Source organism: Dendrobates tinctorius, unplaced genomic scaffold, assembly GCF_039654945.1.
Source record: "Dendrobates tinctorius isolate UK_male_01 unplaced genomic scaffold, ASM3965494v1 ptg000013l, whole genome shotgun sequence".
Taxonomy (NCBI): domain Eukaryota; kingdom Metazoa; phylum Chordata; class Amphibia; order Anura; family Dendrobatidae; genus Dendrobates; species Dendrobates tinctorius.
The window spans coordinates 12198632-12220245 of record NW_027361681.1 but is presented as its reverse complement, the minus strand read 5'-3'; the positions used below and the strand labels follow the sequence as shown (position 1 = coordinate 12220245).

General features: G+C 44.5%; 2 protein-coding genes across 14 annotated transcripts in view; one reads left to right on the top strand and one right to left on the bottom strand.

The window, feature by feature from the left end:
- Positions 1–14760, top strand: part of BRD3 (bromodomain containing 3) — a 58716-nt gene extending 43956 nt beyond the window's left edge. For 6 of the 11 annotated variants that reach the window (XM_073559201.1, XM_073559193.1, XM_073559185.1 and 3 more), the window contains exons 8-14: positions 7094–7465; positions 9632–9760; positions 10320–10511; positions 10741–11018; positions 11122–11441; positions 12359–12484; positions 13099–14760. In XM_073559201.1, the coding sequence (XP_073415302.1) occupies positions 7094–7465; positions 9632–9760; positions 10320–10511; positions 10741–11018; positions 11122–11441; positions 12359–12484; positions 13099–13217 (1536 nt within the window). In that variant the 3' untranslated portion in view covers positions 13218–14760. The remainder of the gene's footprint in view (positions 1–7093; positions 7466–9631; positions 9761–10319; positions 10512–10740; positions 11019–11121; positions 11442–12358; positions 12485–13098) is intronic. The other 5 variants (XM_073559224.1, XM_073559214.1, XM_073559207.1 and 2 more) reach the window with 5 other exon arrangements.
- Positions 14761–16501: 1741 nt separating this feature from the next.
- BRD3OS (BRD3 opposite strand) lies at positions 16502–20874 on the bottom strand. Of its 3 annotated transcripts, none has more exons than XM_073559289.1 (3): positions 20724–20874; positions 18696–18807; positions 16502–17520 (listed from the first exon to the last, which is right to left on the bottom strand). In XM_073559289.1, the coding sequence occupies exon 3, from the start codon at positions 17368–17370 to the stop codon at positions 17119–17121; it is 252 nt and encodes an 83-aa protein (XP_073415390.1). In that variant the 5' UTR covers positions 17371–17520; positions 18696–18807; positions 20724–20874; the 3' UTR covers positions 16502–17118. The 3 variants fall into 3 exon arrangements, with proteins under 3 accessions (XP_073415390.1, XP_073415398.1, XP_073415405.1); XM_073559297.1 differs by having other exon boundaries at positions 18696–18804; positions 20724–20860; XM_073559304.1 differs by lacking the exon at positions 18696–18807 and having other exon boundaries at positions 20724–20856.
- Between the last annotated feature and the right edge of the window lie 740 nt (positions 20875–21614).

Sequence of the window (21614 nt, the reverse complement as noted above, 5' to 3'; positions counted from 1 at the left end):
TGTCACAAACAAATCGGACATTGATGGCAAAATAGTTCACTCTGTGACGTGTGCAGGCATCCATTTTAAGAAACAGAAAGCGTCCCTTGAGAGTTTTTTTTAAGTTCTTCCTTTTGTTTAAAAGCTTCTTCGATTACTAATTTTCTAATACTCTCTCTCTCCAGAGAAACGCCAAGCTTGCGGGCCATTTCCCCATTCAGACACATAAAAGCTGGTCGTGAAAATAATGAAATAGGCACACTATCCTTTACAACAAGCTCTATAATCTGTTTTTTAAATGTATCTACTGTCATTGTCACAGTAACTTTGTCACTGACAAAATATCTTGCAACTGATGGCTGCAAAGTTCTCTGCTCCTTTGTTTGGCTGGAAGAGCTGGGCACTGGTTCATTGGTTTGGATGCAGTCTCTCTCATCCACTGCTTTCAGTACTTCTGGATGAAAGCGCTGTAAATGTCTCTTTAGATTAGAAGCTCTGGTAGGAGCATTTTTATCTTTGCCTGAATATGCACTCATCTTGGCTTCACAGCATTTGTTTTCGTCTGGATCATTTGTCATACACTGACAGACATAATGTTTTCTATCTTGAGTGATGGTGAAATGTTCAAATACAGCTGATTTAATGTGATGCTTCTTTGACATTCTCAGGTTTTTAATTCTGCATTCACAATCCAAATGACAATTGTTTTTCCTAAAAACAATTGTGCAAAATTATTGCCAGGTCGTACAACTGATATAGTGGTCAGTAATACTGTTATTATTCCTCATGTACTCACAGTTAACTGATGCAAAGTTTGTTGAAAGGATAATACTTCTTACAGTCTTCCTCTTCTGAGTAGCAGGCAGCTGTGAGATGCTTGGAAGACGCACACCTAGTATGATCTAGTCTAGAGGAGGAGCTTTACTACTAAGAATTTGCAACACATTTTCAGTTTCATACATTGTAAGTAGGGGGGTTGGGGCAGCATGAGGTTAACCAAGTATAAGATTAGATAAGGGCAGTGGAGAACAGTGACACACAAGAAGTAAGAAATGTCTCTATCTCCAGCAGAACTGCTTATCACTGTTGTTCATAGTTTGATAGAACATATATATTTGAGTAACATTTATAAAATTCATATGAAAGTTCAATTATGAAATATTAATACATTTTTTTTTTTTTTTTAAAGCTGGAGTCGGTACATTTCTACCGACTCCGACTCCAACCAAAACTAACTCCGACTCCACAGCCCTGCTTCTGACACTGACTTTCATGGTGAGGACGCAGGAGAGGTTTGCTTCTGATGACTCTTCAATGAAGGCCATATTTGTACGGGTGTCTCTGAATAGCAGAAAGAGTCTGCTAAATCTTTCTGAAGGATTTTTGCAGTCAAGCGAGGTTTCTGATTTGCCTCTAGGAATCTTAAGATCAAGCAGAATTTCAGCGAGTGCTGATCTTCCAAACCTTATCTTGACCTCCAGTGTTCTTGTTATCTGCCATTTTTTTTTATTACATTTTGAAATGAGGAAAGGACAACTTGAAAACTCTTAGCCATCTTCTTATAGCCTTCTGCTTTGTGAGCCTCCATCATTTTCAGAATGCTAGGCAGCTGCTTAGAACATGACTGCTCATTTTTGGCACAAGGTTAGGAGGCTGGGTTTTTATAAAGCTGGGAAATTTGCATCACCTGGACTTTCCTAAAGATTATGATGATGATGAACAAGCTGTAACCCTAGCGGGCCAATTAAAGTCTGAAACCTTGATCAGTTATCTGAGCACCTAAAGCTCCAAGATTGCCCAAACTTTTGCATTGGCAAATAAACTATTTTCTTTCCTAAAATACAAAGGAAACGTGTAATCTTTAACTTTAGGCGTTATAGAGATCATGTCATCTTCCACTTGCTTAACTGTTCAGAATAACAGTAATTTTGACCAGGGTAGCCCAAACATTTACGTGCCACTATACAAAACCTACAGTATGCAAAATGAACACAAACTCTGCTGCAACTAAATAAGCAAAAGTGTATTTAAACAACTCGGGGTTCTTATTAACAATGGTTTTGATTAAAAATAGCATAAAAGCCATCCCACTGTCTGCAAGGTAACCCTGCTCCGTATGGTCCTACACTGTCTAATATTAAGAACTTACTATGAGTCTGAGTTGACCTTATTGTGTGAATAAGGGCAGACAAAGGACTGGGTCCCAAACTGTGCACACAAGCCTTTGGAAGCTTTTAAATCCCAGCTCAAGGAAGGGAAACCATGCCCTGGCTTGCATAAAGTGCAAAAATACAAAGAAAAAAAAAAAACACAAAAATTGACCTTGGTTTAAGTTGTTATACATGCAGCTACAAAATTTTGCACAGTCACACGTCTGGACCCCAAGAGCGTCATAGGCTTTGTTGTGAGGCAAAATTGTAACCCGCGCGTTCCAATTCACCAAACAATTTTGCCCCTATCTACATAATGGGGGGAAAAAGTGAAAGGAAAAGTGTTGGAGGCAAATTGACAGCTGCCAGATGTGAACAAGGGGGACTGAAAGAATGAGAGCGATGGCGCCATAGAGTATATACCGTACAGTTGCTAATGTGGGGCCCTGACATGGGATACTCGCCACACACTGGGATATGAACACACACACAAAATGTGCCACACACTACCACGTGCTTCACCACATATACCACCCTCAGCACACATTTCACCACACTTACACCAACCTCGCCACATAAAAGGCGAAACACAAAAGTCGCCACTAAAAACTCGCCACGCTGTCCTAGAGCTGTTTAAAAGATGAAAAATGAGCTGTGATTGGTTGCTATCAGCAACCGTTTTCTTTGTAGACAGTTGTGGTAACTGAGGCCTATTATTCTTATCATTTCTATGGTGTTATCGTCCTTCTGTAAAGCTGGAAATAACACAATTTATTACCGTGCCAACACAGACCACCCTCTGACACAGACTGCAGGGGGAGCCCAGTATCACACAGGATAGGATTAGATACACGGCTCAGCAGTCAGTATCACACAGGATAGGATTAGATATGCAGCTCAGCACACAGTATCACACAGAATAGGATTAGATACACGGCTCAGCAGACAGTATCACACAGAATAGGATTAGATACGCGGCTCAGCACACAGTATCACACAGAATAGGATTAGATACACGGCTCAGCAGACAGTATCACACAGAATAGGATTAGATACACAGCTCAGCAGTCAGTATCACACAGGATAGGATTAGATACGCAGCTCAGCAGTCAGTATCACACAGTATAGGATAAGATACACAGCTCAGCAGTCAGTATCACACAGGATAGGGTTAGATACACGGCTCAGCAGTCAGTATCACACAGGATAGGTTTAGATACACGGCTCAGCACACAGTATCTCACAGGATAGGATTAGATACACGGCTCAGCAGACAGTATCACACAGAATAGGCTTAGATACACGGTTTTTATGTGCAATATAATCATTATAATTTGTTATAACTAACCACAGTTGGTTATTATGCCCAGGCAGCGCCAGGCTCTTCAGCTAGTTGGCCATAAAGCATACTGTACAGTGGCCTGTAAGTTCCTACCATAAGCAGGACCCAACCATGCTCCTGTGAGTGTAAGAATAATCATCATCGCATCTACCAAACAGTGAGCAGTGTTTATACCAAACAGTGAGCAGTGTTTAAACCCCCTGACTCTTCCTGATTTGCTGCTTATTTATTTGTTCTGTTTCACAAAAATAAAAAAACTAAGATTAAAAAAGGTTACAGGGGCCCCCAAATGGCACCGATAAATGTATGGGTGGGCTGCTGCTGTATTCAGCCCATACATCACTTAAGTGGGCTTTGCTGGAGCAGTTTTCAGCTGAATGTGGAAATGACATTCTCCCAATCTTGTGTCGAGATGTCATTATTAGATTTCAGGACCACCCACCAACTTATGGGGTGCTTTTCTGCAGAGGCAAAAGCCGTACACTAAAATGTCAACCTCCACTGCGCACTTATATTATTTTTGGAAAACGCCAGTGAGATAAATAGTCCCTACACTCACCGATGATTCTCTGAGTGTAACTTGCAAATTGGGGATTTCTGATGTTTTGGCAGCTTGGATGGGGGGTGGCGGGTCTGCAGATGGCACCAAGATGCTGTTTCAGGAAACTCTGGGCCCCAAAAGCAACTGGTGCTCCTGAGCCTGACTGTGTCAAAATAACTGACTACATATGGGGCATTGCCGTACTTGGACAAATGGAGTAATGAATTGGGGGGTACCATTCCCTTCTTTGTCCTGGCAAATATGAAACAAAATCATCCAAGTCTAATCATTATTGTAACAAAAGTAATTTTTCATTTTCCCAGCATCCTATGTTGTGAATCTGTGGGGTATAACTGCTCATAACCCCTAGATGAATACTGAGGGGTATAGTTTCCAAAATGTCACTTTGGGGTTTTTCTACTATTCTGGCACCTTGGGGGCTTTACAATTGGTGACCGCAGCTACCTCAGACAAATATATTTTGACTGTGGGCCAAAATATGGAAAAATTATAGCTGTCTAAATATGGGGATGCAATAAAAAGCGTCTTAGTGTGTGACTGCAGCCAAACATAAAAACCCGATATAAATCTGGAATCGCTGTAATCACACCGACCCTAAGAATGAAGTCGCCTAATCACTTATACCACACGAGGAATGGTGAAAAATAAATAAATAAAACCAATTCTTCTCCTGCTGTGTTTTTTTTTTTTTTTTTTTTTTTATTTGTGAAAGTTAAATATTTTTTTCCTTCCACATTCCATTAATTCCTGTGAAGCACCTGAAGGGTTAATAAACTTCTTGAATGTAGTTCTTAGCACCTTGAGGGGTGCGGTTTAGAATTGTCATTTTTTTTTTTGTGGTATTTTCAATCAGACCCCTCAAAATCACTTCAAATGTGATGTGGTCCCTAAAAATAAAATGGTTTTGTAAATTTTGTTGGAAAATTGAGAAATCGCTGGTCAACTTCTATATCTTCTTATAACGTCCTAACAAAGTTTAATAAAAATTGTGCTGATGTACAGTAGACATGTGGAAAATGTTTGTTAACTATTTTGTGACACAATTTTTATGCCCTTAAATCAGCGTTAAGTTTGAAAATTGCAAAGTTTTCGCCAAATTTCCAATATTTTCACAAATAAACGCAAGTCCTAGCAATAGCACATGTGAAAAAGACTTGGGAATACTAATAGATCACAGACTGAACATGAGTCAACAGTGTGATGCAGCAGCAAAAAAGGCAAATACAATTCTAGGATGTAGTAACAGAAGCATACAGTCTAGATCACGTGAAGTCATTATTGCCCTCTACTCCTCTTTGGTCAGACCTCATCTGGAATACTGTGTCCAGTTTTGGGCGCCACATTTTAAAAAAGACATCAACAAACTGGAGTAAGCTCAGAGAAGAGCGACCAGAATGGTGACCGGTCTGCAAACCGTGTCCTATGACGAACGGTTACAGGATGACGAACGGTTTAGCTTGCAAAAAAGAAGACAGAGGGAGACTTAATAGCTGTCAACAAATATCTCAAGGGCTGTCACATTGTAGAAGGAATATCTTTCTTCTCATTGGCACAAGGAAAGACTAGAAGCAATGGAATGAAACTGAATGGGAGGAGATACTGATTAGATATTAGAAAAACCTTTTTGACTGTGAGGGTGAGCAATGAGTGGAACAGGCTGTCACAAGAGGTGGTGAGTTCTCCTTCAATGGAAGTCTTCAGACAGAGGCTGGACAGACATCAGTCAGGGATGATTAAGTGAATCCTGCTTTGAGCAGGGGGTTGGACCAGATGACGCAGGAGCTCCCTTCCAACTCTACCATTCTATGATGCAAAGAAATTTTACCACTATCAAGTACAATACATCACGAGAAAAGAGTCTGAGAATCGGTGTGATCTGTTGAATCCTTCTAGAGTTTTTACCACATAGTGGTCAGAATTGTAAAATGGGTTGAAAAGAAATTTATTTATTTATTTTTTTTTTGAAGAACTAAAAACTGCTACTTATATAGTGACATAGTTAGCAAGGCAGTAAAGACATTTGTCCATCCAGTTCAGCCTGTATTCTGCCAGAATAAATCGCCAGTTCTGCGTCCTTCTAAAGAACCTAATTACTGTAAGATACAATAGTGTTACGCTCAAGGAAGACATCCAGGCCTCTCTTGAACCCCTTGACTGAGTTCGCCATCACCACCACCTCAGGCAAGGATTTCCAGATTCTCACTGCCCTAACAGTAAAGAATCCTCTTCGATGTTGGTGGAAAAACCTTCTCTCCTCCAGACACAGAGAATGCCCCCTTGTGACCTTCACCTTCCTTGGTATAAACAGATCCTCTGAGAGATATTTGTATTGTCCCCTTATATACTTATACATGGTTATTAGATTGCCCCTCAGTCTTCTTTTTTTTTTCTAGACTAAATAATCCTAACTTTGCTAATCTCCCTGGGTATTAATTTTGTTGCCCTCCTTTATAATTGCTCTAGTTCAATTATATCCTTCCTGAGCACCGGTGCCCAAAACTGTACACAGTACTCCATGTGCGGTCTAACCAGGGATTTGTACAGAGGCAGTATAATGCTCTCATCCTGTGTATCCAGACCTCTTTTTAATGCACCCAATGACGGTTTAACTTTTCTAAGAATGCTAACAAAATAAAAGAGGTGTTTAAAACATGCAGCCAACGTAAAGACGACACCTGGGAAAAGTGATTTATGAAGTTTTTATTTTGTAGTCTATCATCTGAAGTTAAGTTAGAAAATTGCAATTTTTTTTTTTTTTTTTTTAAAAGTCACTATTACCAATATTTTCATAAGTTTTATTGCCCTAAATTTACCACTATCATGAAGTACAAGGTGAGTCGCTGGGAACTGCGGGAGCGCCAGAGTTATTACCACATATTGTCAGATCTGCTACAATGGGGCTCAGTCAGGACATGAAAATTGGCTTTAGCGGTGGGGGGGGGGGGGGGGAGTTAATGAACGCAGCAGATGTAGCTTGGAGCTCCTGATGTTTGTAACACATGTATCAGATGCTTCTTGTGGCTCCTGCACAGACTGTCCCTACTCTTCTTTTTAAATTAGAAAAAAGGTGTAAAAAGAAAAGCTGACACGACCACCCCCACCACCTCTGCCATAACTGCCAGCCGCAGTGAGTCGCCCGTGCCCATCGCTGATCCAAAACAAGCTAAAGTGGCAAACAGGAGAGAGAGCACCGGGCGCCCCATCAAACCACCAAAGAAGGATCTGGAGGATGGGGAGATCCCGCAGCATGCTGGCAAGAAGGGCAAACTAACCGAGCATCTGAAATACTGCGACAGTATCCTGAAGGAGATGCTCTCCAAGAAGCACGCCGCCTACGCCTGGCCCTTCTACAAACCGGTGGATGCCGAGGCCCTGGAGCTGCACGACTACCACGACATCATCAAGCATCCCATGGACCTCAGCTCTGTAAAGGTTCGTCCTTTCCTCACATTTTGCTGTCACTTTGTACACATTTGACACTTACAGTGCCTACAAGTAGTATTCAACCCCCTGCAGATTTAGCAGGTTTACACATTCGGAATTAACTTGGCATTGTGACATTTGGACTGTAGATCAGCCTGGAAGTGTGAAATGCACTGCAGCAAAAAAGAATGTTATTTCTTTGTTTAATTTTTTTTTAAATTGTGAAAAGTTTATTCAGAGGGTCATTTATTATTCAACCCCTCAAACCACCAGAATTCTGTTTGGTTCCCCTAAAGTATTAAGAAGTATTTCAGGCACAAAGAACAATGAGCTTCACATGTTTGGATTAATTATCTCTTTTTCCAGCCTTTTCTGACTATTTAAGACCCTCCCCAAACTTGTGAACAGCACTCATACATGGTCAACATGGGAAAGACAAAGGAGCATTCCAAGGCCATCAGAGACAAGATCGTGGAGGGTCACAAGGCTGGCAAGGGGTACAAAACCCTTTCCAAGGAGTTGGGCCTACCTGTCTCCACTGTTGGGAGCATCATCCGGAAGTGGAAGGCTTATGGAACTACTGTTAGCCTTCCACGGCCTGGACAGCCTTTGAAAGTTTCCTCCCGTGCCGAGGCCAGGCTTGTCCGAAGAGTCAAGGCTAACCCAAGGACAACAAGGAAGGAGCTCCGGGAAGATCTCATGGCAGTGGGGACATTGGTTTCAGTCAATACCATAAGTAACGTACTCCACTGCAATGGTCTCCGTTCCAGACGAGCCCGTAAGGTACCTTTACTTTCAAAGCGTCATGTCAAGGCTCGTCTACAGTTTGCTCATGATCACTTGGAGGACTCTGAGACAGACTGGTTCAAGGTTCTCTGGTCTGATGAGACCAAGATCGAGATCTTTGGTGCCAACCACACACGTGACGTTTGGAGACTGGATGGCACTGCATACGACCCCAAGTATACCATCCCTACAGTCATGGTGGTGGCAGCATCATGCTGTGGGGCTGTTTCTCAGCCAAGGGGCCTGGCCATCTGGTCCGCATCCATGGGAAGATGGATAGCACGGCCTACCTGGAGATTTTGGCCAAGAACCTCCGCTCCTCCATCAAGGATCTTAAGATGGGTCGTCATTTCATCTTCCAACAAGACAACGACCCAAAGCACACAGCCAAGAAAACCAAGGCCTGGTTCAAGAGGCAAAAAATCAAGGTGTTGGAGTGGCCTAGTCAGTCTCCTGACCTTAACCCAATTGAAAACTTGTGGAAGGAGCTCAAGATTAAAGTCCACATGAGACACCCAAAGAACCTAGATAACTTGGAGAAGATCTGCATGGAGGAGTGGGCCAAGATAACTCCAGAGACCTGTGCCGCCCTGATCAGGTCTTATAAAAGACGATTATTAGCTGTAATTGCAAACAAGGGTTATTCCACAAAATATTAAACCTAGGGGTTGAATAATAATTGACCCACACTTGTATGTTTAAAATTTATTAAAATTTAACTGAGCAACATAACTTTTTGGTTTGTAAGATTTATGCATCTGTTAATAAATCCTGCTCTTGTGTGAAGTTTGAAGGCTCTAACTTATTTGCATCTTATCAAACCTGCTAAATCTGCAGGGGGTTGAATACTACTTGTAGGCACTGTAGTCTTGGACAGAGACTAACTGGGTTTACAGTGTTTGGTTAAGCTCAGCTAAAAATAAGTAAGCCCCTCTGCTGTCCAATGAATGATAACATTTGTCTGCAGACTGGGATCCCAAACAGAGTGGCAGCAGTAATATCTCCTGTGTCACTGCTCTCCCCTTACTGGTACTTTGCAACACAACCTCAGCTTTGGTGTAGAGTAATTTAGAAATGACAGGATTTCAGCAACTGGATTTAAACGAAGTTTGAGTCACTGATGCAGAGCTTGCAACTTGTGATCTATGAACACCGAGTCCCTGTATTCATCAGTGCAACAATGGGAGAACTGCAGTAAGAAACGCCACACTATGTGCCAGCTTGTAGCAGAGCAATCATTCTGCCAGGGAGGTGGCAACATGTTGCCCTCACAGCTTGGTCTGTAGTGGGAGCCCAGGCTATCATGCAGCTTCTCTCTGGGTCATTGGCCTGGATCCGTTCAGCTGTTTCCTTCGATTCCTCCTTACACCTCCCCCTCTTTCATTACAGAAGAAGATGGACGGTCGGGAGTACCAGGACGCGCAGGCTTTTGCAGCTGATATACGGTTAATGTTCTCAAACTGTTACAAGTACAATCCCCCTGATCATGAGGTGGTCGCCATGGCCAGAAAGCTCCAGGTACAGTGCAGCTCCTGAGTGTTGGGCCTGGGTCTGTTTATATTAACTGTACGCTGTGTTCCCACACCATAACGATTAATGGTGCATCCCAATATGGTAACCTTTGAATAAGCCCCCACTGTAGATGTGAACCCCACTCACCTATGTCGTTACCAGTGACTCTCCCATGTGACATGAGTTACTCGTCTTGACTAAAATTTATCTCTATTTCTTGCTCATGCCCTGCGCGTGTTTGTAAAAGATACTTGGCACTCATTAACTGTGTTCAACAGGAGGAGTTTATTCTAAGTGGTGGATGCCGCAGACTTCCCTTCAGCGCTGCTGTTTGCAGTTTCTCATGATCGAGAGGACTGATGGAGGTCTTGTTGACCGAAACGTCTTAGCTTATTCTTTTCTGGAGATTACCCTTTTAGTAAAATACTCCTGTTGAACATGGCTAACGAATGCCAAGTATCTTTCATACCATCAACGGATCAGGATCCTATTTGTGCATCGTTGTATCCAGAAGTGCTGTGCTTTTCTTCACTGCGCGTTTTTGTGACATGATCTCTTTCCACAGGATGTTTTTGAGATGAGATTCGCCAAGATGCCAGATGAGCCGGTGGAGCCTCCCGCCCCTCTCCCAGCAGCGGCCCCGGTGGTCAGTAAGAGCATGGAGAGTAGTCACACCAGCGAGGAGAGCTCCTCCCAGTCCGATAGTTCAGACTCTGAAGAGGAGCGCGCCACGCGTTTGGCCGAGCTACAGGAGCAGGTGAGACATGGATAATGGACGTGTCCCCCCTCCTCCACTGAGATCCGGCATCCCCAGCAAGAAATGTAGGCTATTTCAAGATATCTGCTTGCTGTCATGTGCTTTTTTTTTTTTTTTTTTTTTATTATTATTATTATTATTATTATTATTATGCATCCATGGGCTAAAAACTTGTCCAGCTGGGGGTTCCTTTACATTTGTGTTCAGTCTGGCATGATTGTCTCTGCAGCTAAAGGCCGTACACGAGCAGCTGGCTGCGTTATCACAGGCGCCAGTCAATAAACCAAAGAAGAAGAAAGAGAAAAAGGAAAAAGAGAAGGAGAAGAAAAAAAAGGACAAGGAGAAAGAGAAGGAAAAAGAAAAGCACAAGATGAAAACTGAGGAAGAGAAAAAGATAAAGGCTGTGCAGCCAGCAAAGCCGCTGCCTCCGAAAAAGGCTCCAGCCAAGAAGCCAAACAGCACGACAGCGACCACTACATCCAGCACACCTGCCCCGACTGCCAACAGGTGCGCACACAACCCACCATATGTATTCCATTCAGGTGTCATGACTTCTGCCCAGGATCCTAATGCCTGGTATCACTGCATTATTCTTCCACTGTTTATTTAGGCTATGTCTTGTCACCCACAGCAAACAGCCGAAGAAAGGTGGAAAGCAGCCTCCATCTGCAAACTACTACTCCGAGGAGGAGGAGGAAGGTCTGCCCATGACGTACGATGAGAAGAGGCAGCTCAGCCTGGACATTAACAGGCTCCCGGGGGAGAAACTGGGCCGTGTGGTTCAAATTATTCAATCCCGAGAGCCTTCCCTAAGAGATTCCAACCCTGACGAAATAGAAATTGACTTTGAAACTTTGAAACCAACGACCCTGCGGGAGCTGGAGCGATATGTCAAGTCTTGTCTACAGAAGAAGCAGCGGAAGCCTTTCTGTGAGTAACTGGAGGCCTACAGGCACATTCTCACTGGTCATTAGTAGGGCTGAATCCCACTGTTGACACCATAGCTGCCCCTCCTTCCTTGTTAATAGTGGGCTCTGTAGATGTTGAGATTTGGATACCACATCACTATCACTTTTCTGATGCCCTTTTTGGCCAAGAGTCGCATCCAGGGTAATTCATGTCCTTTACAGCCAAAACATTGTGCTTGTAATGACACCTTTATATAATGTTTGAGGAAGATCCCTGAGATTATTTTCCCTGCTCATGGGTGCACATTAACCTTTGTGTAAGGAGCCCTGATGACCTGCATACCTGTGTCTTCTCACTCCATATTTCAGACTTCCCTTCAGCATCTCCATTTCCATCACTTTCCTGCAGAGTTTTGGGTAGCTGTGCACCTGCCATCGTAGATTACATATAGCTGTCCTATAGATTGTCACCATCTGTTGCTTTCACACGTGAGCTCTTGCATCCAAACTTTTCACAATTTGTTTCTCGTTGAGAACATTTCTGCTCAGACGTCCCTTTTGGATTGCTAAGCCCGATCACTGCATGGACGCAGGTGGGTCACTCTCTGTTTTGCTCATGTCTGTTGAGCCCTGCGCTCAAGCAATGATTAAGCTTAAAATTTGGCCTGTTGGGAGTCCTGCAAAGTTCCCTCGAGCCCTCCAGAGCAGTGTTTTCCAACTCTCATCCTCGAGCCCCCCCAACAGGTCAGGTTTTGAGGATAATCCTATGTCCTGGCAGGTGCTGGTGAGCTGCGTGTTGCCGCTTACCTGTCTGTACAGAGGGTATCCTTACAACCTGTCATGGCGGGGCTTGAGGAGCAGAGTTGGCAAACACTGCTCTAGAGGTTGTTCTATGAACCTCTGTCTGTTGGCATCTGGCTGATTGCTTCACTTTCCCAGCAGCGTCGGGGAAGAAGCAAGGTGTAAAGTCCAAGGAGGAGTTGGCTCAGGAAAAGAAAAAGGAGCTGGAGAGGAGACTCCAGGATGTGAGCGGCCAATTAAATAACAAGAAACCCACGAAAAAAGGTACCGTTATAGTGGAACCCCTCCCCCAAAGAGTTATGGGAGGGGCACAGTGTTATGTGCAGAACTGGAGATTCGCTTCCAGTCACTGAGAAGCTGCAGTTACTGCAGACATTATCCACTGGCCTCTGTGCAGAGCAGCACAAAGTACTTCAACTCCCAGCTCTATCAGTGCTGCTCTACTCTGTAGTTGCCATTGTCAGCGCAGGCTTTAGCTGTGGTCTCATTGAGGATGGGGCATGTCCAGGGTCAAAATTCAGATGGGCTAATTGTCTGGGGTGATTATTGACACAGCAGGGACTGTCAGTTTAGGCTCTGGTTGCTGGTGGAAAATATGATATGGTAAGTGCCATCCATCATGCAGGAAATGAGCTCCATGTGGCTAGTTAATGCAGCATGAAGCAGTCATCCATTCTTTTTTCAGGGATCAGTGGCCCTTACAGCCGCTGCCTTCATTCCCTCCCCTGCAGATGCTTCCTTCACCTCTGGCTGCTGCTCTCCCTGAGGGTTTACTGACCAGACTTCTCATATCTGTGCATTCTCTCTAATGGGGCCATATTTAGTTTCTATCTTTGTGTTTTGCACATTCCCTCCTGATATTCTCATGTTCTCCACAGAGAAGTCCAGCTCGGGGGCGGCAGGAGGACCCTCTCGGCTCAGCAGTAGTAGTAGTTCATCAGAATCCGGCAGCAGTAGCTCCAGTGGATCCAGTTCAGACAGCAGTGACTCTGAGTAAAATCCCTCCGCGAGACGGCACTGTGGACGTCGCGCTGTCCTCCCCGCTCTTCCTGTCTGCAGGCTCCTGTAAACACTTTTGGTGTGTGGTTTAAAGAAAATGAAGAGGAAAAGAGGAGAAAAAAAAAATTTTAAAACACAAATTCCCCAAATGGAAACTGGAGGCTACAAACTATTATTTTTAAAAACTACACAATGGTAAATTCTGCAGTCTGGGGGCGACGTGTCAGCAATAACCAGCCAGAGGAGCCTCCTGGGAGATCATGAAGGTTTGCTATATATTAATAAAGAAGTTTTAATTCTGTTTTTAATTTCTTTTCCCCTCTTGTTTGGTGTCTCTGGGATGAGAGGGGACTGTGCCGGACTGAGTCCCCCCGTGCTGGTGGCAGCTCCTGTGACGGTACGCCCCCCGGAGGACTCTGCCTTGTAATTACATAGATGTCTGCCTCGTGTAGTTCGTAGATGACTGATCACACGTTTACAGCTTCTGCTTTTTGCCTGGATTCGCTTTTATTTTTTTTCTGTCTTTGGATCATGGACACGGTGTGCACCAAGCACTTGTAGCTTGTAGCGGATCTATGGGGGATCTACTCTTGTGGTCGGGATATATATTTTTAATGTATTTTCTTATTTACCTCAGAACAAAATATACAGACGCAGACATTATTTTTTAACTGGCTAAGATTTTTTTTTTTCTTTGCATGGTCCAGAATAGTCTGTGCCCCCCTCCTCCGCAGCGACACATTCCATTAGCTTCCGTACTCCATTTTGTATGTACATAGAAACACATTATTTATTAACCATATATTATCCTGATTTTTTTTTTTTTTCTTTTAAAATAAATTGCAAAAAAAAAAAAAAAGTGAAGAGGGATTTTCTGTTGATACTGGGGAGGGGGGCGTCGGAGGCTCGGCGTCCATGTTTACCCTGTAGAGACATGAGTGCCGCTGCATTTGCTGTTGGGAGTGGGACAATCTCCATGTTGTGCTGTGTATATATATATATTCTCATGACATCCATGTTTTATATATTGGGGATCTTTTGGGGTTTAATGACAAATATATATAAATCATTTTTTTATGCTGAAAAGTGGCGGTGGACGGTTGTTTCCGCACGGTATGAACAGAACGCTTTGTCGCTCCTTCTTGCATGAATTCGGACTTTTGCTTTTTCCTGATGTTAACCTTTCTGGAGGGACTTGGTGTAAATTCCAGAACTGACTTGAACTATAGAGCTCATGGTCATCCTGGAACTCTCTGAATTTAAAGACTTTTTAGTTTTGTGTTTTGTTTTTTTTTCTGTATAGTTTTTACTTCAAACCTTCGGCTCCAGGATAATTTTATAACACCTTGTCCTGGTTCTGGGATTTTTTTTTTTTTCCATATTGTGTTTTTCAGAGTTTAGGCCATTTTTGTTTCATTTCATTTTTAGCAGCTACCAAAAAAAACAGAAACCAACATGGCAGCTGTGCCTGCCGTAGCTCACTGTTCATACTGGCGCATTTTAAGGGGTTTGTGAACAATAAAAGTAGTTGTCTATTTTTACCTGTGTGATTTCTCTGTGTCTCTTATAAGAGCAGTCGCTGGGCCATCGCTAGTGCTAATAAATATGGATTTTGTTATTTTGGATTTCTCTGGGTTTCATGCATGACGGGGGGGATAACTTGTCCTTTATATTGGGGTCCTGAGTTCCTGTCCTTTGCAGTAATATCTCAGCATTGTGCAATTGTTGATGAAGGGAAATAGTTGTGTGCGAATCCAGAAAGTTCTGCAAGTGTTAGCCACAACTTTATCTCCATAGAAAAGCATTGAGGCTGCAGTGTCGTTCCGGTTGTCCCTGAGAGAAACCATCGCTCACATTCAGCCGTTCTACAACTGATCTGTAGAAGCACTTAACGACACGACTGGTTTTGGATTCTGTATAAATTCCAGGTCCGATTCAGTTCTACGACTCCTGTAACATGGATGAACTTGTTGGCTTCTGCCTCTTGCATATTCTTCAGGTCTCCTCCACGTTCACAAGTCTGCATCACGGTTTAAACTTTGACTTGATGTCCCTCCTGTGCAAGTGTATTGTTAGGGCCCGTGTAGGGCCATGAGGGTAACAGCCAAGAATGACTGAAGTGACTTGAGATTGTAACACACCCAAAACAAAAGTCTGCAGGGCGCCCTAACTTTTCAGAAAACCTTGTTCTTGCCTTAAATATCCTAACATGACATTTGCTTTGCTGTGGGAGAAATCCGTGGCTGTATTAAAAAAAAAAAAAAAAAGTGAGGATTTTCTTCTGGACGTGGCCAGTAATCCTGCTGTTCTCCATCTTTTCCGTCACACAGCACTGTAATACTTGATACAAACTGCAAGGATAATTCTCCACCTTTTGTGATCCAGTGTCCTTTATGGAGTGGATATTCCATGCTTGGTGGCTTTATACTCTGTGTGGTTTGCAAGTGTCATACATTGTAGACCTTCCAGGTGGACAATGCCGTACAGACTTCACCTGCTAAGCAGATGTTGTTTGCACCCTGTGAGCGCTTGCCTGGTGCCATCTGCTATTCACTTTTTTTTCTTCTGAAGCGCCAGGTGTTGCCCTTTCAGGTGATCAGCCGTTCAGGGTACAGCTAGAGGCAGCGGAGGTGGCCACACTGCAGTCAGCATGGTGCCCTTTATCATTTGTGTGGTTACCAGCTGCTACATGTGGCCTATGTACACATTGGGGGTTTGATCAGGTTATTTATATGCAGCTTCTAACCTGGAAAAAGGCTGGTTTTACACCTCGGATAACAGCCCGTAATGTATGGTTTAGACAAACAGTCGCATGTGCCTGTGAGGACCAGGGAGCCATGGCCGCTTTTGCCATTACGGCTCATATTCACAGTGGGAGTCGGACTCATTTTCAGCTTACTAGTGCACAGGGGCTATTTGTCACTGACCTGAAGTCCCATTCAGGAACCAGACTTGAACATGTGGAAAAATTGCCCAAATTTGAAGACAACAATCTGATTTAAGCCTTAGAGACAGTCTGAGCCAGGCTTAGGACACAGTAAGCCAGAGCATCACGATCTACAACAGGTATAGATTTGCTGATCCCCCTGCTGTTTGTTCTGTTTCTTGCTGTTATTGGAAATGATAGGTGTAGTATATTATTTTGAGAAATACAGGGGTGGGGGCAATTAGTTTGACTACATGCTATAAAGGAATTTCCCTGAGTAAAAACCCTGAAGCAGCCTCCGTGCAGACATTGAAGAAGCATGGGATGTTAGAAGATTTCAGATTTGAAGAAATGTGTTTACAGTGAAGACGAGCAGCAAATTTATTCTGAATACAGCAAGAATCCACAATACAATGACACTAATGAGGAAAATGCCACCACAACTGCCACTGCTCCAGCAATCCCCTCCACGACAAGGGATCATGGCTTATCTGATGCCGTCTAGATTATCCAGCCATGAGCTCCAGGTATCGGTTCTTTTCACATGAATCCCTGGTTAGCAGGTATTTTTTATATTAGGGGATTGCATGTGTCACTTTAGCCCTTGCAGAACAGGGAAGTTATGCACTGCATGATACAGGATTCATCTGCATGACATCACAAATGGAGGAAGGAAAATTAACCCCATATTATGTATCACTACCTTTGAGTACAGTCCAGGGTTACATGCCCTTTGTGTAAATGTACATTATTCTCTCCCACCATCACTTTCCCTTTCAGGTTGCTCTATTAACGCTAACCTCAGTCGTGCCATACGTGTCGTCGTTGGATGACAGGTCTTCATGATAACAGCAATAGAAGAAAGGGGGCACCGCCGTGTATAAGGGAGAGGCCACAGTATAACATAGATGGGTGCTCAATGCATAAATGAGGTGCTAATAAATCACGTGATTACAAGCTGCGTAACACTGGATCACATGACTACACAGAACTTGGACTGGCCCGTGTCCCGGGAAATACTGTTCTTATCTCGGACCAGTATGGACTGGTTTCCATACTGGGAGTACCACATACTCTGACTTCGGCTCAGGTAGGTGCCGGGAGGAGCGGCCTCCAGCTTCTGCTGCTGCTGCTGCCAGATAAGTAGTGAGGTATCTCGGTATCTCAGCCTGGCATATCCCTCCGACATGGCCTTTTCTGCCAGTGGTATGCACCCTGTGGTCATTCTGGATCAGCACTTCTGTGTACCTTCTAGCAACTTCTGTGCATCACCCCAAAACTGTGAAACCAGTGCCATTTTGAACTTTGAGACCCCGATAACAGCAGGGGATCGAAACAACCACCCGATGAAGCGCATCAACTTGAATCACATGACCTGCGAGAGAAAGTTACCCGAAATAAGTGTCACATCACACCCCAGATATTAACACCATTATAACGTATAACGTCAGCATCGTTATTCTGTACCCAGAGTGTCAGCGACATTATGCCATACCTGAGTATCAGTGCCATTATTCTGGACCAAGAGTGTCAGCGTAACTATCTCATACCAAAGGTTTCAGCGTCATTACCCCGTGTGTCAGCAACATTATCTTGTACCCTTAGGGTGTGTGCACACGCTGCGGATTGTCCTGCGGATTTGTCAAAAACTGCAGGTCAAAATACCTGTGGTTTATCTGCAGTTTTTCTGCAGTTTGACACCTGCCATGGAGCAGGTGCCAAACCGCAGCAGAATCCACACGGAAAAATCTGCACTGTCTGCACTGCGGTTTTCATTTTCCATTGATTTTAATGGTACTGTACACCACAGCAGAAACTGCTGCGGATCCACAGGACCAAAACCGCTGCGGATCCGCAGCAGAATCCGCAGCGTGTGCACACACCCTTAGTGTCAGCGACATTATCCCATACCCCAAATGTCAACATCATTATACCGTCCCTGAAATGCTAGTGTCATTATCCCGTACCCCGAGTGTCAGTGACATTATACCTGAGTATCAGTGTCGTTAGCCCTTTCCCCTAGTCTGTGTCATTATCCCGTGTCAGCATCATCAGCCCTCACCCCAAGTATCAGCGCCACTATCCCGTATACAGTTTACCCCTACGTCGAGTGTCTGCGTCATTATTCTCATTATCCCATACCCCGAGTGTCAGCATCGTTATTGTCATTATCCCGTACCCTGAGAGGCAGTGTCATTATTCCTTAACCAGAAAGGCAGCATCATTATCCTGTACCCTGAGTGTCAGCGTCATTATCCCGTACCCTGAGAGGCAGTGTCATTATCCTGTACCCTGAGCGTTGGTGTCATTATTCCTTAACCAGAGAGGCAGCGTCATTATCCTGTACCCGAGTCTCAGCATCATTATCCAATACCGAGAGTGTTGGCGTCATTATTCCGTACCCGAGTGTCAGTGTCGTTATCCCTTATTCAGAGTGTTGGCGTCATTATCCCGTACCAGAGTGTTGAACAAGAAAATTAAAGGAGAGAGGAAGCGCAAATAGGGTCTTATCCAACAATTTCAGAATCTGTTATTCAAAAAATTGTTCACCTGGTACCCCTTCGATAAGGCATATAACGGTCAGCTGCTGCAGATCCACGGGTCAGAAATGCCGATATCAGGAACCATACAGGGGATTTTTGTGGATATTTTGTCCGTGCTGCTGAACAAATAGAAATCCGGACGTATTGATGAAAAGGAATGGTGGCTTTATTCAACGCATTTCAAAGTCTATATATGACTCCTTCCTCAGGAAATACCACATACATATATCCCGTATCCCAAGTGTCAGCGTCATTATCCCACACCCAGAGTGTCAGTGACATTATTCAATACCCAGAGTGTCGGTGTCATTATCCTGTACCCAGAGTGTCAGCGTCATTATCCTGTACCCTGTGTGTCAGTGTAATTATCCCTGTACCCCAAGTGTCAGCATCATTATCCTGTACATTCACTGTCAGCACCGTTATCCTGTACCCGTGTGTCAGTGTAATTATCCCTGTACCCCAAGTGTCAGCATCATTATCCTGTACCCCGAGTGTCAGCATCGTTATCCTGTACATTCACTGTCAGCACCGTTATCCTGTACTCCAAGTGTCAGCACTATTATCCTGTACCCCAAGTGTCAGCGTCATTATCCTGTACCCAGAGTGTCAGCATCATTATCCTGTACCCAGAGTGTCAGCATCATTATCCTGTACCCGAGTATCAGCGTCATTATCCTGTACCCGAGTATCAGCGTCATTATCCTGCACCCCGAGTGTCAGCGTCATTATCCTGTACCCCGAGTGTCAGCGTCATTATCCTGTACCCAGAGTGTCAGCATCATTATCCTGTTCCCCGAGTGTCAGCATCATTATCCTGTACATTCACTGTCAGCACCGTTATCCTGTACTCGAGTGTCATTATCCTGTACCCCGAGTGTCAGCATCATTATCCTGTACATTCACTGTCAGCACCGTTATCCTGTACCCGAGTGTCATTATCCTGTACCCCGAGTGTCAGCATCATTATCCTGTACATTCACTGTCAGCACCGTTATCCTGTACCCGAGTGTCAGCATCATTATCCTGTACCCCGAATGCCAGCATCATTATCCTGTACCCCAAGTGTCAGCATCATTATCCTGTACCCCAAGTGTGAGCGTCATTATCCTGTACCCCAAGTGTCAGCGTCATTATCCTGTACCCCGACTGTCAGCATCATTATCCTGTACCCCGAGTGTCAGCATCATTATCCTGTACATTCACTGTCAGCACCGTTATCCTGTACCCGAGTGTCAGTGTCATTATCCTGTACCCCGAGTGTCAGCATCATTATCCTGTACCCCAAGTGTCAGCGTCATTATCCTGTACCCCAAGTGTGAGCGTCATTATCCTGTACCCCAAGTGTCAGCGTCATTATCCTGTACCCCGACTGTCAGCATCATTATCCTGTACCCCGAGTGCCAGCATCATTATCCTGTACCCCAAGTGTGAGCGTCATTATCCTGTACCCCGAGTGTCAGCGTCATTATCCTGTACCCCGACTGTCAGCATCATTATCCTGTACCCCGAGTGTCAGCATCATTATCCTGTACCCCAAGTGTGAGCGTCATTATCCTGTACCCCAAGTGTCAGCGTCATTATCCTGTACCCCGACTGTCAGCATCATTATCCTGTACCCCAAGTGTCAGCGTCATTATCCTGTATCCCGAGTGTCAGCGTCATTATCCTGTACCCCGAGTGTCAGCATCATTATCCTGTACCCCGAGTGTCAGCGTCATTATCCTGTACCCCGAGTGTCAGCGTCATTATCCTGTACCCCGAGTGTCAGCGTCATTATCCTGTACCCCGAGTGTCAGCGTCATTATCCTGTACCCCGAGTGTCAGCGTCATTATCCTGTATCCCGAGTGTCAGCGTCATTATCCTGTACCCCGAGTGTCAGCATCATTATCCTGTACCCCGAGTGTCAGCGTCATTATCCCATCCCTCGTGCCCTCTGCAGCCCTCGGGGGTGTTGGGGGGTCACTGAACATATTCGGTTCCTCTCTCGTGGATCCGGTTGGGGTCCCTCTTTCCCTGACACCCAGGGCTCACCTGCCAATCACCGGGGCTCCTGCAACCATGGTAACCGAGCTCCTACTGAGACGTGTGCTAACAAACACTTCCCCCAGACACTAGAATAGAACTCCAAGGTTCCGCCCTGAGTCCTGCCCGGCCCCGCGGTGGACGCGCCTCCTCTGCTCAGTGCACCAAGTGATGGAGGAAAGACTGAGACACACGGAAGGAGGTAAATTATAAAAGAACATCAGACTTCCTGTGTGTACTGAGCGTGTCACAGGAAAGATTAGGTACAGTGGCCACGCGGCACACTACTGCAGTGTGTTGATGTGCGGCTGCGATACAGTGTATCTGAGCTGTCGCTGAGTGATGCACTCACCATGGGGCATGGATTCTATCACTATGGAGAAATCATTCGTCATTTTCTGTGCCTGTTTCCGTGGTCCCTGATATTCGTCCCCCCGTTATATTGTACCCTGGATATAATAAGTCTGCACCCCCTGTTATCTGTTGGAACAGAAGCCTTTTCTTCCACAGAAAGGCATCCAAGCCCGGCTGTGTGTTACCAAGTCCTCCATTACGCCTGCCAAAAGGTTGTGTGGAACGTGTTATGTCTGATGAGACTGAGGTGGAACTATTTGGCCATAATCCCAAAAGACACAAAGCTGACACCGTACATCACCAGAAGACCACCATCCCCACAGTCAAGCATGGTGGAGGTAGAATTGCGCTTTGGGGCTGGTTTTTGCCAGCTGGAACTGGAGCTTTACTCAAGGTGGAGGGAATTAGGAACAGTCCGAATATCAGTAGGTTTTGCATCAAAACTTCAACCTCTGCTAAAAAGTTGAAGGTGAATTTCACCTTTCAGCACGAGATCGCCCCTAAGGCCTCTTTCACACTTCCGTTTTTTACAATCAGTCACAATCC

What these genes read in the sequence shown, in the direction of transcription:
- BRD3OS (XM_073559289.1), bottom strand. Translation starts at nt 17,370, where the DNA reads ATGACCACAGGGTGCATACCACTGGCAGAAAAGGCCATGTCGGAGGGA.